Source organism: Bombina bombina, chromosome 3 (assembly GCF_027579735.1).
Source record: "Bombina bombina isolate aBomBom1 chromosome 3, aBomBom1.pri, whole genome shotgun sequence".
In the NCBI taxonomy this organism is placed as follows: domain Eukaryota; kingdom Metazoa; phylum Chordata; class Amphibia; order Anura; family Bombinatoridae; genus Bombina; species Bombina bombina.
In genome coordinates, this window is record NC_069501.1 from 396,380,188 (window position 1) to 396,398,333 (window position 18,146).

General features: G+C 42.4%; 1 protein-coding gene across 1 annotated transcript in view; it reads left to right on the plus strand.

The window, feature by feature from the left end:
• The window catches only part of CSDE1 (cold shock domain containing E1), a 501,007-nt gene that overhangs the window by 479,754 nt on the left and 3,107 nt on the right, over positions 1-18,146 (plus strand). Inside the window, exon 21 of the mRNA XM_053705299.1 lies at positions 7,982-8,114. Coding sequence (XP_053561274.1) covers positions 7,982-8,114 — 133 coding nt within the window. The remainder of the gene's footprint in view (positions 1-7,981; positions 8,115-18,146) is intronic.

Below are 18,146 nucleotides of genomic sequence, written 5' to 3' on the forward strand. Positions count from 1 at the left end.
AGGGTAAAGAGTATGTGGTGTTAGATTTGTAGTTTTTATTTCTTCAATCAAGAGTTTATTTTAAAATAGTGCCGGTTTGTACTATTTACTCTGAGGCAGAAAGTGATGAAGATTTCTGCTGAGAGGAAAAATATTTTAGCATGTTGTAACTAAAATCCATTGCTGTTCCCACACAGGACTGTTGAGTACCGGAGAACTTCAGTTGGGGGGAACAATTTGCAGGCTTAACTGCATAAGGTATGCTCAGTCACTTTTTTTCTAACAAGACTTGGTAATGCTAGAAGACTGACAGAAATCCCCATGTGGGAAGGTAAGCCATATTCCGAGACTCAGTATAGAAGGATGGCTTAGTTAAAAGGGCTTAAATCACTGATGGACACTGTTATGGGGAAAATCAATTATTTTTTACTATAATCTGACATTTGCACAAGTGTTTATTATGTTTGGAACACTTTTTAGGGGTTTTATACGCCTGGCATAATTTTAGACACCTAATTTGGCTTAGGAAGGCCCCACAACTCCGGAGTGAAGATGGAGGGGGGCCTAATTTTCGCGCCTCAGTTGCGCAGTTCTTTTGCAGGACAGCTTCATGCAGCTTCACATGTAGAGTCCAGAGATTGCAGGATGACTATAGGGAGGCTTATTTTTGTTCCAAAACTAATCCCCAAGGAAGGTAGTGTGTTAAACCGGTGGCCAGCTTCAATTTGCTCCGGTTTGGGCAATAAGGGGTTAATTGGCTTGAAACTTGGTGTGCAATCATTTCAAAGCATTAGGATCATATGGTGTAAATTTCATAAAGATCGGATGTTTTTTTGAGATTTGGTAAAAAAAAGTGTGTGCTTTTTATTATTTAAAGGCACAGTAACGTTTTTTTCAAAAAGTGTATTTTTCTGTATTTGAGTGCTATCTAAGTCTGTCTAACATGTCTGAGCCTACAGATAGACCTTGTTCTATGTGTTTAAAAGCCATGGCGGTACCCCCATTGCATTTGTGTTTAAAGTGTGCTAAGGTATCTAAACATTTTAATGACCATGCAGTGACACTTAAAAATGTAGCCCAAGATGATTCTTTGACGGAAGGTAATGAGGATAAGTCCTCCTTCCTCTCCCCATGTGTCGACACCAGTTACGCCCGCGCAAGCGTTGCCTAGTACCTCTAGCGCATTGTGCCCTATTGCATTACAACAATTAGCAGCAGTCATGGATAATTCCGTTGCGGCATTTCTATCCAAACTGCTAGTTTTTCCAAAAAAGCGTGATAGCTCAGTTTTAAGAACAGAGGATGAGCAATCAGAAGCTTTAGATGATTTATCTGTTGTGCCCTCACAACACTCTGAAGTGGCAGTGAGGGGATGGTCTGTCCGAGGGAGAAATTTCTGACACAGGAAAAGTTTCTCAGCGGGCAGATTCAGATTCCTTAGCGCAGTGATTTTTAACCTTTTTTTTGCCGTGGCACACTTTTTTACATTAAAAAATCCTGTGGCACACCACCATCCCAAAATTTTTAAAAAATCACACATTGTAGCCTAATACAGTATATATATATATATATATATATATATATATATATATATATATATATATATATATATATATATATATATATATATATATATATACACACAAACACACACATACTGTATGTATTGTGCTGTTATGCCATGCCTCCTACAAACTACCCCTGCACTGGGAGTAAAAAACAAGCAAAGTTTAAAAAATATGTCACACTGTTGTCAGTCTGCCGTGGCACACCTGAGGATCTCTCACGGCACACTAGTGTGCCACGGCACACTGGTTGAAAAACACTGCCTTAGCGTTTAAATTTAAGCTGGAACACCTCCGCGTCCTGCTGGATGATTGTGACCCCATGGTGGTCCCAGAAAAATTGTGTAAAATGGACTGGTTTTTAGAGGTCCCTGTATACACTGATGCGTTTCCGATCCCGAAGAGGGTGGCGGATATTGTGACTAGGGAGTGGGAGAGACCAGGTGTACCTTTTGTTCCCCCTCCTATATTTAAGAAAATGTTCCCCATAAATGACCCCAGGCGGGACGCGTGGCAGACGGTACCTAAGGTAGAGGAGCAGTTTCAACACTTGCTAAGCGTACAACTATACCAATAGAAGACAAGTTGTGCTTTTAAAGATCCTATGGATAAAAAATTGGAAGGTTTGCTGAAGAAAATGTTTGTTCAGCAAGGTTTCCTTCTTCAGCCAATTGCCTGCATTATTCCTGTAACTACTGCAGCGGCTTTTTGGGTTGAGGCGCTGGAGGAGTCGCTCCATAGGGAGACTTCATATGACAACGTCATGGATAGAATTCAGGCTCTAAAGCCGGCGAATTCTTTTATCACAGATGCCGCTTTACAATTAGCTAAGTTAGCGGCGAAAGATTCTGGTTTTGCCATTATGGCGCGGAGAGCGCTTTGGCTCAAATCATGGTCGGCTGACGTGTCGTCCAAAACAAAATTACTAAATATTCCTTTCAAGGGAAAGACCCTTTTTGGTCCCGAGTTGAAAGAAATTATCGCGGATATCACTGGGGGGAAGGGTCACCGTTCAAGGCCAAAAACAAGGCTAATTTTCGCTCCCTTCGCAACTTCAGGAGCGGACCTGCTTCAACCTCTGCTGCCGCAAAGCAAGAGGGTAACGCTTCACAGCCCAAAGCAACTTGGAAACCCTTGCAGGGCTGGAATAAGGGTAGCCCCCGATCCGGGGCCGGATCTAGTAGGGGGCAGACTTTCTCTCTTTGCTCAGGCTTGGGCAAGAGATGTTCCAGATCCCTGGGCATTAGAAATTGTGGCTCAGGGGTATCTTCTAGAATTCAAGGACTCTCCCCCAAGGGGAAGGTTCCACATATCTCGTTTGTCTTCAGACCAGACAAAGAAACAGGCGTTCTTACGCTGTGTAGAAGATCTTCTAAAGATGGGAGTGATTCACCCAGTTCCAATTGTAGAACAAGGACTGGGATTTTACTCAAACCTGTTTGTAGTTCCCAAAAAGGAGGGAACTTTCAGGCCAATCCTGGATCTAAAAATTCTAAACAAATTCCTCAGAGTTCCATCTTTCAAAATGGAAACCATTCGGACAATCTTGCCGATGATCCAGGAAGGTCAATATATGACTACCGTGGATCTAAAGGATGCGTACCTACATATTCCTATCCACAAAGATCATCATCAGTTCCTAAGGTTCGCCTTTCTGGACACGCATTACCAGTTCGTGGCCCTTCCTTTCGGGTTGGCCACCGCTCCCAGAATTTTCACAAAGGTGCTAGGGTCCCTTCTAGCGGTTCTAAGACCGCGGGGCATCACAGTAGCTCCTTACCTAGACGACATCTTAATTCAGGCGTCTTTCCACAGAGCCAAGGCTCATACGGACATTGTTCTGGCCTTTCTAAGGTCTCACGGGTGGAAGGTGAACGTCGAAAAAAATTCTGTCCCCGCTCACAAGGGTTCCCTTCCTGGGAACACTAATGGACTCGGTAGAAATGAAAATCTTTCTGACAGAGGTCAGGAAGTCAAAACTTTTGAATACTTGCCGAGTTCTTCATTCCATTCCTCGGCCTTCTGTGGCTCATTGCATGGAGGTAATCGGTTTAATGGTTGCGGCAATGGACGTAGTCCCTTTTGCCCGAATTCATCTAAGACCACTGCAACTGTGCATGCTCAAACAGTGGAATGGGGATTATGCAGATTTGTCCCCTCAAATACAAATGGACCAGGATCACTCCTGCCATCTATCTGCAATTCACATCCCACGAGTAGACAACTGGGAGGCGGATTTTCTGAGTCGTCAGACTTTCCATCCGGGGGAGTGGGAACTCCACCCGGAGGTTTTTGCTCAGCTGACCCAGCTATGGGGCATTCCAGAATTGCATCTGATGGCGTCCCGTCAGAACACCAAACTTCCCCTTTACAGATCCAGATCCAGGGATCCCAAGGCGGCATTGATAGATGCTTTAGTAGTGCCTTGGTCATTCAGTCTAGCTTATGTTTTTCCACCGTTTCCTCTTCTCCCTTGGCTAGTAGCCAGAATCAAACAGGAGAAGGCTTCGGTAATTCTGATAGCGCCTGCGTGGCCACGCAGGACTTGGTATGCAGACCTAGTGGACATGTCATCGGCTCCACCATGGAAACTGCCTTCGAGGCAGGATCTTCTAATTCAAGGTCCATTCAAGCATCCAAATCTAGTTTCTCTGCAACTGACTGCTTGGAGATTGAACGCTTAATTCTAGCCAAGCGTGGGTTCTCTGAATCGGTTATAGATACTCTGATCCAGGCCAGAAAGCCTGTCACCAGGAAAATTTACCATAAAATATGGCGGAAATATCTTGTTGGTGCGAATCCAAGGGTTACTCGTGGAGTAAGGTTAGGATTCCAAGGATATTGTCTTTTCTCCAAGAAGGATTGGAGAAAGGTTTGTCAGCTAGTTCCTTAAAGGGACAGATATCTTGCTCTGTCTATCCTGTTACACAAGCGTCTGGCAGCTGTACCAGACGTTCAGGCGTTTGCACAAGCCCTAGTTAGAATCAAGCCTGTCTACAAGCCTGTGGCTCCTCCATGGAGTCTAAATTTAGTTCTTTCAGTTCTTCAGGGGTTCTGTTTGAACCTTTGCATTCCATAGATATTAAGTTATTATCTTGGAAAGCTTTGTTTTTGGTAGCTATTTCTTCTGCTCAAAGAGTTTCTGAATTGTAGTGTAATTCACCCTATCTGGTGTTCCATGCAGATAAGGTTGTTTTGCGTACCAAACCTGGTTTCCTTCCAAAAGTGGTTTCTAATAAGAATATTAACCAGGAAATTATTGTTCCTTCTCTGTGCCCTAATCCAGTTTCTAAGAAGGAACGACTGTTACACAATCTTGATGTGGTCCGTGCTTTAAAATTCCATTTAAAGGCAACTAAAGATTTCAGACAAACATCATCTTTGTTTGTTGTCTATTCTGGTAAGAGGAGAGGTCAGAAAGTGACTGCTTACCTCTTTCCTTCTGGCTGAAAAGCATCATCCGATTGGCTTATGAGACTGCTGGACAGCAGCCTCCTGAACGAATTACAGCTCATTCCACTAGAGCTGTGGCTTCCACATGGGCTTTCAAGAATGAGGTTTCTGTTGAACAGATTTGTAAGGCAGCGACTTGGTCTTCACTGCATACATTTGCCAAATTTTACAAATTCGATACTTTTGCTTCTTCGGAGGCTATTTTTGGGAGAGAGGTTTTGCAAGCAGTGGTGCCTTCCGTTTAGGATTACCTGACTTGTTCCCTCCCTTCATCCGTGTCCTAAAGCTTTGGTATTGGTATCCCACAAGTAAGGATGAATCCGTGGACTGAATACACCAAGTAAGAGAAAACAGAATTTATGCTTACCTGATAAATTACTTTCTCTTACGGTGTATCCAGTCCACGGCCTGCCCTGGCAATTAAGTCAGGTTCAAATTTAATTTTGTAAAACTACAGTCACCACTGCACCCTATAGTTTCTCCTTTTTCTCCTAACCGTCGGTCGAATGACTGGGGGGCGGAGCCTGAGGGGAGCTATATGGACAGCTCTGCTGTGTGCTCTCTTTGCCACTTCCTGTAGGGATTGAGAATATCCCACAAATAAGGATGAATCCGTGGACTGGATACACCGTATGAGAAAGTAATTTATCAGGTAAGCATAAATTCTGTTTTCTCTTACTTGGTGTATTCAGTCCACGGATTCATCCTTGTGGGATATTCTCAATCCCTACAGGAAGTGGCAATTGCCACTTCCTGTAGGGATTGAGAATATCCCACAAGTAAGGATGAATCTGTGGACTGAATACACCATAAGAGAAAGTAATTTATCAGGTAAGCATATATTCTGTTTTCTTGGAAAGTATTGTTCCTTTTGGCCATCTCTTCTGCTAGAAGAGTTTCTGAATTATCTGCTCTTTCTTGTGAGTCTCCTTTTCTGATTTTTCATCAGGATAAGGCGGTTTTGCTGACTTCATTTAAATTTTTACCTAAAGTTGTGTATTCCAACAACATTAGTAGAGAAATTGTTGTCCCTTCGTTGTGTCCTAATCCTAAGAATTCTTTGGAAATATCTTTACATTCTTTGGATGTGGTAAGAGCTTTGAAATATTATGTTGAAGCTACTAAAGATTTCAGAAAGACTTCTAGTCTATTTGTTATCTTTTCTGGTTCTAGGAAAGGTTATAAGGCTTCTGCCATTTCTTTGGCGTCTTGGTTAAGCTTTTGATTCATCATGCTTATTTGGAGTAAGGTAAATCCCCGCCTCAGAGGATTACGGCTCATTCTACTAGGTCAGTCTCTACTTCCTGGGCTTTTAAGAATGAAGCTTCTGTTGATCAGATTTTCAAAGCAGCAACTTGGTCTTCTTTGCATACTTTTACTAAATTCTACCATTTTGATGTTTTCTCTTCTTCAGAAGCAGTTTTTGGTAGAAAAGTACTTCAGGCAGCTGTTTCAGTTTGATTCTTTTGCTTATAATTTCAGTTTTTTTCATTATAAAGATTAAAACTTTTGATTTGGGTTGTGGATTCTTTTTTCAGCAGAATTGGCTGTCTTTATTTTTATCCCTCCCTCTCTAGTGACTCTTGCGTGGAGTTCCACATCTTGGGTATTTGCTATCCCATACGTCAGTAGCTCATGGACTCTTGCCAATTACATGAAAGAAAACATAATTTATGTAAGAATTTACCTGATAAATTCATTTCTTTCATATTGGCAATAGTCCATGAGACCCACCCTTTTTGTGGTGGTTATGATTTTTTTGTATAAAGCACAATTATTCCAATTCCTTGTTGATGCTTTTGCTCCTTTCTTATCACCCCACTTCTTGGCTATTTGTTAAACTGAATTGTGGGTGTGGTGGGGGGTGTATTTATAGGCATTTTGAGGTTTGGGAAACTGCCCCTCCTGGTAGGAATGTATATCCCATACGTCACTAGCTGATGGACTCTTGCCAATATGAAATAAATTAATTTATCAGGTAAATTCTTACATAAATTATGTTTTTTCAGGCATTGGTTCTACTTTGCACCTCTTTATAGACCCCACTTTGTGTTTCCTACCTGTTTTCTTTTCTCTGCTCGGCTATATGCTAAACTGATAGGAGGGAAGGTGGGAGACTTTAAAGCTTGTGTGTGTGTGTTCTTGTATCCCACATGTTATGCAACCCTATGGACTAGCATCATTCCAAAATAATACAATAATATATCGGGTAAGCATACATTATTTTTTTTTTTTTCATTTTTTTTTTTTTCATTTTTTTTTTTTCCTCTTGATCCTTTGTTTTTTTTTTTTTTTAAGTGCTTTGTCTCCTGCTATATAAAAACCAATGTGATAAGTCATTCAAGAAATACTTACATAACATCCCAAAAAATGGGTTTATCATGTATATCTTTCACTTTTGCAACTCTTTAATTTTGATTTGCAAAACAACTTTATAATTATGTTTTGAATGTTATATTTTTGCAATTTACTCTTAAAGGGGCATCATACCTATATGCTAAAGCACTTGATGCAGCCTAACTGTAAAAGAAAATATCACCTGAACATCTGTGTAAAAAATTTTACCTCAATTTCTTCAGTAGCCACAACCCATTGTTTAAGCTGTCTTTAGTCCCAGGGTTTGCAAGGGAGCAAGTTTCCATCCTTAGTATAAGGAAGTTTACCATGAAAGCTCATGAGATTTCATTAAGATCATAGTAAAGCAAAGTGTAAAATCTGCTCTGATTAAGCTGATTGGCGGCTGCTGTGTTTCAGGTTTCTTTCATGTATCTGAAGGATAACTGTTCATAGAGCACTTACTATTATGAGCTGAAGAAATTTCGAGATAAAATATCTTCCTTTTTTACATAGATGTTCAGGTTATATTTTTTTAGTCCGCTTTCAAGTGCTTTAGCATATGGGTACTATGTCCCTTTAAAGGCTCTTTGAAGGTTTGTATATTTCTATAAAATGTTCTGAGCTATATTTTATTCTCATGTTTTTAGCAAAGGTCCAGAATTGGTAGCAGCCCCTCGTCCTGACAGATTAGTAAGCCGGTTAAAGAGCATAACCCTTGATGATGCCAGTGCTCCCCGTCTCATGGTACTACGTCAGCCAAAAGGTCCAGATAACACAAAGGTAACTGTTATAAACAACTGAAGTGATATTTACTAGACCATGCCACTCAAACTGGGGCTCACAAGCCTCTGCTTTTCGAGGGTCTGATGATGTAAAGTTCTGTTTTGTAGCAAGATGATCTAATTGTCTCTATTGCAAAGTCACTCAAAACATTTTTAGACATTTAGATTTCTTTCTAATGGCAGTGAGAGTTCACAAATTAATAAATTACCTATGTGAATTCAACACCTGGCCACCAGGAGAAGGCAAAGACACCCCAGTAAAAGCATTAAATATCCCTCCAAGTAATTCTTTGCCTTGTCTACAAGGAGGTAGGCAGAGAGTGGTGCTCTGGTGCAGATTAGTTTTTTTATTGTTCCTTAATGGATTGTTTCTTGCAAGAAAGACTGGGTTATGTATGGGGTAAGTAGCCATCTAATCCTCTACTAAGAGTATTTGTAAATGTTAGCCTTCTGGATGTCGCAGGGAGGCTTTTCTTTGTACCACATGTCCCAGTCAGATGGATGTCTTTACTTTTAGACCTGGAAGTGATGTGACTGCACCACAGTTGAATTCCTATGAGTGTAAATTCCAATTCCTCCCACGATACATACTATGACCTGTCTATTATGTGAGATCCTGACTTTACCTTGGTACCACAGTGCAGGTCCTGGGACACACGGAAAAGATCCAGGACTGCTATCTGAGGGGATAAAGGGGACGGCTATACCAGATTCTCCTTGAGGTGGGAGTTAGGAACAACTATGCCCTTGGAGGATAGCACATCTTTTCGGGACCATATGGACAGGAAGATGGAAGGTTATCTGAGGATGTTTAATCAGATGGGTCTCCTCTTTCAACCCGCGGTGGTTATCGTGGCGGAAGCTGGAGCGGCTACCTTCTGGTGCGACTCCTTATGACATGATTTTAGTGCATACTCCGTTGGAAGATATTCAATATCAGATTAAGGCCCTCAAGGCGGCCTATTCCTTTATCTATAATGCAGATCATGCACCTCAATGCTAAGTCTTCTGGATTGCAATACTTGCCAGGAGAAAACTCTGGTTGAAGTCCTGGTCTGCTAACATGATGCCAAAATCTAGACTACTATCCTTGGCCTTTAAGGGTAAAACCTTATTTGGTCCAGGTTTGGACTATATTATTTCTACATTAACTGGTGGTAAGGGTGCATTTCTTCCTCAGGATGAGAAATCTAGAACCAAGGGTCGCCAATTTGGCAAATTTTCATCCCTTTCGGACAAACAAGGGACAGAGATCCATGTCCATGCTTTCCAGGTACTTTTGGGCTGAACCATTTCCAATCTTGGAGCAAGAACAAGCAGTCCAAGAGATCTACCACGAACAATTCAACATGAAGGGTCTGCCCCGATCTGGGATCTGATTATGTAGGGGGCAGGCTATCTTTATTTCAGGAAGTTTGATATCAGGATCCCTGGGTTCTGGGTATGGTCTCCCAGGGATACAAAATAGGTTTCTTTTTAAAGACACAATGAGTCCACAGATTTCATCCTTGTGGGATTTCACCTCCTGGTCAGCAGGAGGAGGCAAAGAGTACCACAGCAGAGCTGCTATATATAGCTCCTCCCTTCCCTCCCACTCCAGTCATTCTATTTGCCTATGTTGGTAATAGGAAGAGGTAAAGTGTGGTGTTAGAATTAGATTTTTCAATCAAGAGTTTTTTATTTTTAAAGTAGTACAAGATTGTGCTGCTTTGTTCTGGGGTGTAGCCTAGTCCATATCAGTATCTACAGTAGAGCTTTTGGTGGCTTTAGAGCAGTAGGAACTGGTGGGACATAATTCTCACTGCGCCTCCTATACATTTATGCTGCCCTAATCCAGATATCCTAAGCGCATGTAACTCAGGCTTATCTTATTCCACAGGGCTATGGGAGGGAGAGGACCTCTTAAACCTGCTGGACTGTCCTGCTGTTGGACAGCATTCAAGGTAAGTGCTAACTTTGTTCTGGGGAATCATAGACTCAGAAAAAAGTGGGCACTTTATCTTTATTAGAATCTGCATAAGGATGCTGGGATACGTTTTTTTTATTTTTTATTCACAGCTCTTATGTTGGGACATTACTCCCCTCTTGGATATGGAGGGGGTTTTATTGTTGGCAGCTACGGGTACAGGCACTGGGGCTGGGAGATTGCTCAATTTTACTTTAATGGTGGTTCCGATATTAACATCAGAGTCCCGGTCGGGTAGTGTATTTTGTGGCTTACGCCCATGATGGGCGGGGCTTCGGTTTTGCACGCTGCTGTTATTTCACTGCGCAGTTCTTAGCTGACAGGAGTGGACGTCTACGCTCTGTAGCTCTATAACTGCATGGTTATCGTACTTATTATGCAGGCGGTTGTAGCGCTATTGTTCCCCTGAGCTTCCGGATCGTTTTAGGAATCGAGTCAGTGGGACCAGGAAAGGGGTTCGTTTGGCAGGTAGGCACCTCAGCAGAGTTGCTGAGGTGTCTGAATGTAGATTGGTGTAACTGCTGGGATACGTTCTTTAACGCAGTAAAAGAGTTGCGATTTTATTATTTAAAGGCACAGTATCGTTTTCCTTTTTATTAGTTTTCTGGCATCAAGTTTTATGGGATAATTTTTCCTATGCACATATTTTTCTTTTAAGAGATAAAGAGTTTATTTTGTAACTTCTTAAAGTGACAGTATCCTCTATTAAAAAAAAATATATATATATATTTTTCATTGTCTCTTATTGTGATTTGGGATGGACATAGGAGCTGTTGCTTGCTCCATGTGTTTGGATGCCAATGTGGAACCACCAATTCCTTTCTGTCCATGTATTGAGAGGGCTTTACAAAATATTTCTAAGGCGGATGATTCTCAGGAGTCTAATGCTGAGATTCAGAGTATGCCGCAGCTTTCTCCCCAAGCGTCCCAAGATTTAACGCCCGCACAAGCAGTGCCCTGTACTTCTACTCCAGTGCCCTGTACTTCTACTTTGAAAGACATAGCTACAGTTATGTCTTCCACAATTTCTGATGTGTTGTCTGCTTTCCCTATGCTACAAGGCAAGCCTAAGAGGATGGTCAAACACGTAGTAAATGAGGTTTCTGATACTATGGTGGCAATCTCGGAGGTACCCTCCCAGGGAGCTGAGTTGGAGGGTATGGAGGTTCTATCAGAAGGCGAAATTTCAGACTCTGGAGGTTAAATTCATTTGACTGATTCAGAGTTTGTTTCTTTCAGGTTCAAACTAGAACACCTCCGTCTGTTGCTCAGGGAGGTTTTAGTTTCTTTAGATGACACTGTGATTCTACAGTAGTCGTCGCTCCTGTGAAGTCGAGCAAGTTGGACAGATATTTTGAAGTTCCCTCTTACTCAGACGTTTTTCCAGTACCGAAGCGGACTTCGGAGATTATTTCCAAGGAATGGGAGAGACCAGGTATTCCCTTTTCTCCATCTATTTTCAAAAAAATGTTTCCTATAGCGGACGCTGTCAGGGAAACTTGGCAGACGGTACCTAAGGTGGAAGGAGCTATTTCCACTCTAGCCAAGCGAACTACTATTCCCATTGAGGATAGTTGTGCTTTTAAAGATCCCATGGACAAGAAGTTGGAGGGTCTACTTAAAAAGATTTATGTTCACCAGGGTCTGCTATTGCAGCCGGCTGCGTTCATTGCTACGGTCACTAGTGCAGCAGCTTATTGGTTTGATGCTCTGTCTGAATCTCTCATAACTGAAACCACTTTAGAGGAGATCCAAGATAGGATTAAAGCTCTGAAGTTGGCTAATGCCTTTATTACAGATGCTTCTCTGCAAATTACTAAATTAGCAGCTAAGATTTCAGGGTTTTCTATTCTAGCCTGCAGAGCTTTTATGGTTTAAAACCTTGGTCTGCGGACGTGTCATCCAAGTCTAAGCTTCTAGCTATTCCTTGTAAAGGAAAGACCTTGTTTGGACCTGGCCTGAATGAGATTATTTCTGACATCACGGGACGTAAGGGTCATCTCCTTCCTCAGGATAAGAGAAATAAACAAAAAGGACGAAGTAATTTTCGCTCCTTTCGTAATTTCAAGGGAAATTCTTTCTTTTCCTCCTCTAAACAAGGAAACTATTCGCAATCTAAGTCTACTTGGAGAACAACCAGCCTTGGAACAAGGGTAAACCAAGAAGCCTGCTGCTGACTCCAAAACAGCATGAAGGGCATGCCCCGGATCCGGGACCGGATCTGGTGGGGGGCAGACTTTCTTTCTTCGTTCAGGCTTGGGTGCGAGACGGTCAGGATCCCTGGGCTATAGAGATAGTGTCCCAGGGATACAAACTGGGGTTCAAGAATTTTCCTCCCAGCGGAAGATTTCTTCTTTCAAGATTATCTGCAAACCAGATAAAAAAGAGGCATTCTTACATTGTGTGAAAGACCTCTTCTCCCTGGGAGTAATTGTTCCTGTTCCAGCACAGGGGCAGGGGTTTTATTCAAATCTGTAGTTCCCAAAAAAGAGGGAACCTTTAGACCTATATTAGATCTCAAGAGTCTAAACAAGTTTCTCAGAGTTCCATCATTCAAGATGGAAACTATTCGGACCATTCTTCCATTGATCCAGGAGGGTCAATTTATGGTGACAGTGGATTTGAAGGATGCATACCTTCATGTTCCTATCCACAGAGATCATCACAAGTTCCTGAGGTTTGCTTTTCTGGACCAGCACTTTCAGTTTGTGGCTCTTCCTTTCGGGCTGGCCACGGCACCCAAAGGTTCTGGGGTCTTTGCTGGCGGTCTTTGCATTGCGGTGGCGCCTTATCTGGACGATATTCTGATTCAGGCGCCATCTTGTCAACAAGCAGGGACCCATACCGACATTGTACCGTCCTTCCTGAGGACTCACGGGTGGAAGGTAAATCTGGAAAAGAACTCTTTAATCCCGAAAGCAAGGATGACTTTCTTGGGAACTGTAATAGATTCTATATCCATGAGGATTTTTCTGACCGAGGTCAGGAAATCAGATTCTAGATACCTGTCGAACCTTCAGTCCAATCCTCGGCCGTCAGTGGCCCAGTGCATGGAATTAATCGGACTGATGGTGGCGGCAATGGACATCATCCCGTTTGCTCGGTTTCACCTCAGACCTCTGCAGTTAAACATGCTCAGGCTGTGGAATCGAGATTATGCAGACTTGTCTCCTCGAATAACCCTGGAGCAGGAGACAAGGGATTCACTTCAATGGTGGTTGTCTCTGGATCATCTATCCCAGGGAACATGCTTTTGCAGACCATCCTGGGTGATTGTGACAACAGATGCCAGCCTTCTAGGATGGGGGGCTGTCTGGGGTCCTCTAAAAGCTCAGGGAGTGTGGACTCCGGCGGAGTCTGTTCTTCCTATAAACATCTGGAACTGAGAGCGATCTTCAATGCTCGCCTGGCCTCAGTTGGCTTCGGCCCAGTTCATCAGATTCCAGACGGACTATATAACGACAGTGGCCTACATCAATCATCGAGGAACAAGGAGTTAGTGATGACCGAGGTAGCCAAGATAATCCGGTGGGCGGAGGCCCATTCTTGTCATCTGTCAGCGATCTATAACCCAGGGGTGGACAACTGGGAGGCGGACTTTCTGAGCAGGTAGACTTTTCATCCGGGAGAGTGGGAACTCCATCCGGAAGTGTTCTCCAACCTGATTCTCAAATGGGGTCGGCCGGAGTTGGATCTCATGGCATCTCGTCAGAATGCCAAGCTTCCGAGATACGGGTCGAGGTCCAGGGATCCCCAGGCAGAACTGATAGATGCTCTGGCGGTTCCTTGATCCTTCAATCTTGCTTACCTATTTCCTCCGTTTGCGCTTCTTCCTCGAGTCATTGCTCGAATCAAACAGAAGAGGACATCAGTGATCCTCATTGCTCCTGCGTGGCCTTGCAGGATTTGGTATGCAGATCTGGTTGACATGTCATCTCTGCCACCTTGGAGACTTCCGTTGAGGAAGGACCTTCTCATTCAAGGGCCCTTCCTTCACCCAAATCTAGTTTCTCTGAAGCTGACTGCTTGGAGATTGAACGCTTAATCCTATCTTAAGCGGGGGGTTTCTGATTCGGTCATAGAGACCATGATCCAGGCTCATAAACCTGTGACTAGAAAGATTTACCATAAGATATGGCGTAAATGTCTTTATTGGTGTGAATCCAAGGGCTACTCGTGGAGTAGAGTTAGGATTCCCAGAATTTTGTCCTTTCTCCAAAAAGGATTGGAGAAGGGTTTATCAGCAAGTTCCCTAAAGGGTCAGATCTCTGCCTTATCTATTTTGTTACACAAACATCTGGCGGATGTTTTGTCAGGCTTTGGTTAGAATCAGAAAGGGAAACAATATACAGAGGTGCAAGATGGAAAAAAACACACAATATTCTGTACAAATGAACTAAGAACTGATACTCTCCTTTAGGTCAGACCGCAGCCTTCTTGCAGTCTCTCCCTTGTGACTGTGTATAGATAGATAGTAGTAGTAGATGGCGCTGGTCTATTGAGTGATTTTCGCTAGTAAGTGAAGAGAAAAAAGGCTTGATGCATATATTGAAGCCAATTAATATGGGTGCAGTATACTCACTCCATAAGATGAATCTTTACAGCTGAAAGGGAACGTAGCGTCAGATGGCAAGAGTCCACAGGTTCCTGGAGTCAAATACTGAATTTTCAGGTTTATCCAAAAGTGGACTATAAATGAATAGAGACCCAAATGACAAAAGTATCCAGTGTATAATTGAAAAAATGGAGTAACTTACTCCATAAATGAGATTCCAGCTCAGCACAGCAAAACAAGATCTTGACATTCTTTCAACAAAGGATAAAAGGTTTTAACGTATTACACGTCTTTATCAAGAGCATACATTAAAACAAGTAAAACAGGTAAGTAAAACCAAGTATTGAGTGTGTTTGCTGTGGCTACAGGGCTGGTTTAGTTAGAATCAGGCCTGTGTTTAAACCAATTGCTCCTCCATGGAGTCTAAATTTACTTCTTAAAGTTCTTCAAGGGACTCCGTTTGAGCCTATGTATTCCTTAGATATTAAGTTATCTTGGAAAGTTTTATTTCTTGTTGCCATTTCTTCAGCTTGAAGAGTGTCTGAGCTTTCGGCATTACAATACAATTCGCCTTACCTTATTTTTCATTCGGATAAGGTAGTTTTGCATACTAAACTAGGGTTCCTTACTAAGGTTGTTTCAAACAGGAACATTAATCGGGAAATTGTCCGTGCTTTGAAATTTTATTTACAAGCGACTAAGGACTTTCGTCAGTCATGTACTTTGTCGTTTTCTCTGGGAAACGTAAGGATCAGAAAGCTACGGCTACCTCTTTCTTTTTGGTTGAAGAGTATCATCCGTTTTTCATATGAGACTGCTGGACAGCAGCCTCCTGAAAGTTACGGCTCATTCCACTAGGGCTGTTGCTTCCTCATGGGCATTCAAAAATGAAGCTTCTGTAGAACAGATTTGCAAGGCTGCAACTTGGTTCACTCTTCACACTTTTTCTAAATTTTACAAATTTGATACTTTTGCCTCGGCTGAGGCTGCTTTTGTGAGAAAGGTTCTTCAAGCAGTTGTGCCTTCCGTTTAGGTTCCCTGTCTTGTCCCTCCCTTATCATCCATGTACTCTAGCTTTGGTATTGTATCCCACAAGTAAGGATGAAATCTGTGGACTCATCGTGTCTTTAAAAAGAAATACATTTATCAGGTAAGCATAAATTTTCTTTTCTTTTTAGACACAATGAGTCCAGGGCCCGCCCTGTTCTCTGAGACAGGATATTAATTTTTGTAAACGTCGGACACCTCTGCACCTTGGCTTTTTCCTTTCTCTTCCTAACTTCGGTCGAATGACTGGAGTGTGAGGGAAGGGAGGAGCTATATATAGCAGCTCTGCTGTGGTGCTCTTTGCCTCCTCCTGCTGACCAGGAGGTGAAATCCCACAAGTAAGGATGAAATCCGTGGATTTCTCATCGTGTCTAAAAAGAAATAAATTTATCAGGTAAGTATAAATTTTTCTTTTTCGATCCTGCCCTCCAAGGGGCAGTTTTCTTCTGTCCAGACTTTAAACAAGACCAGAGAAAAGAGCCTTTTTGAATTGTGTGGAAGACCTAGAATACGTGGGAATGATTGTTCCAGTTCCCATCTCGGGAAGGGGATTTTATTCAAATCTGTTTAAAGTTCTCAAAAAAGAGGGATCATTTCCTTAACAAGTTTCTGAGCGTTCCTTCAATCAAAATGGAGACCATCTGGTCCATTCTTCCGTTAATTCAGGAGGGTCAATTCATGACCACAAGACTTGAAGGAGATGCATACCTTCAGATCCCTATTCACAAGGATCATCATCCGTTCCTTAGGTTTGCCTTCCTGGACAATCATTTTTAGTTCGTAGCTCTTCCTTTTGGACTAGCAACTGCTCTGAAGATTTTTACGAAGGTTCTGGGAGCTTTACTGGCTGTAGTCAAATAGCAAGGAATTAAATATTAGCTCCTTATTTGGACAATATCTTGGTTAAAGCGCACTCTTTACATTTAGCAAGCTATCATACGGAGAGACTGCTGTTGTTCCTTCGGTCTGGTTGGGAGATAAATCTAGACAATAATTCTCTCATCCCCAATATCAATATGTGCTTTTTGGCAACTATAATGGACACACTGTCGATGAAAATATTTCAACGTTGAGAAAAACTTCAAGCTTCTTACCGTTTGTGGCTCAGTGTATGGATGTGGGTGGGACTTATGATAGCAGCATCTATGGACATTATTCCTTTTGCTAGTTTCTATCTGAGACCTCTTCAGTTATATATGCTCTGTCAATGGAACGGAAATCATTTCAACCTGCTTCAATTAATCAATCTGGATCCAGTGACAAGGGATTCCCGCTCCTGTTGGCTTTCTCAGGATCATCTATCTTAGTAAGTTTGCTTCCTGAGTTCGTCTTGGAAGATTCTTACAGGTGCCAGTTTAATAGGCTGGGGGGACTGTGTGGTGTCGCCTCAGAGCGCAGGGGAGTCTGTCCTGCCTATCAACATTCTAGAATTGAGGGCCATCTTTAATGCTCTAATGGCGTGGCCTCCGCCTCATTCAATCCACTTTATTCAATTTCAGTCACACAGTATCACAACAGGGGCTTATATCAATCACCAAGGAGGGACTCTAAGCTCTCTGGCTATGAGAGAGGTCTCTCGCATTCTTCAGTAGGTGGAGATTTTCAACTGCCAAATCTCTGCCATTTACATTCTGGGAGTGGAAAACTGGGAAGCAGATTTCCTAAGCAGACAAAGTCTTCTGATGTAAAGACCACTCTACGGGATGGAGATTTTTTTTCCGAGATAACATAGATGGGGGTTCCGGAGATATACCTCATGGCCTCTCATCTCAATGCCAAGCTGCCAGGATACGGGTCGAGATCGAGAGACCCTCAAGCAGAGTTAGTGGACGCATTAGCATTTCCATGGAGGTTCAATCTTAACTGTTTTCTCAGATTACCCTTCTTCCTCGGGTGATTGTGTGAATTAAACAGAAGTGTCTACGTGATTATTTTTGTTAGTTCTATCAAAATCTAGATTCTCTGAAGCTGACTGCGAGGAGATTGAATGTCTAGTGCTGGCCAAGAGAGGATTCTCTGATGGGGTTATTGACACTTTGATTCAGGCTAAAGCCTGTAACTAGACTTATCTACCAGGGTGTGGCGAACATATTTGTCTTGGTGTGAAGATCAAGGTTTTCCTTGGCACAAAGTGAGGGTTACACGTATTCTTTTATTTCTCTAAGAGGGCTTGGAGAAAGGCCTGCCGGCCAGGTCTTAGAAATCAGATTTCTGCCCTTTCTGTTTTACTGCATAAGAAACTGACTAGGTTGCCAGATATTCAGACCTTTGTTCAGGCTATTGCGAGAATTAGACCGGTTTTCAAACCTGTTGCTCCTCCATGGAGCCTTAATCTTGTTCTTAGAGTTCTTCAAAAGGCTCAGTTTGAGCCTAAGCATTCTCTTGATATTAAACTTTTGTTGTGCGAAAGTTTTTTGTTTTTGTTAGCTATCTCTTCTGCTTGTAGAGTTTGAGCGGTCTGC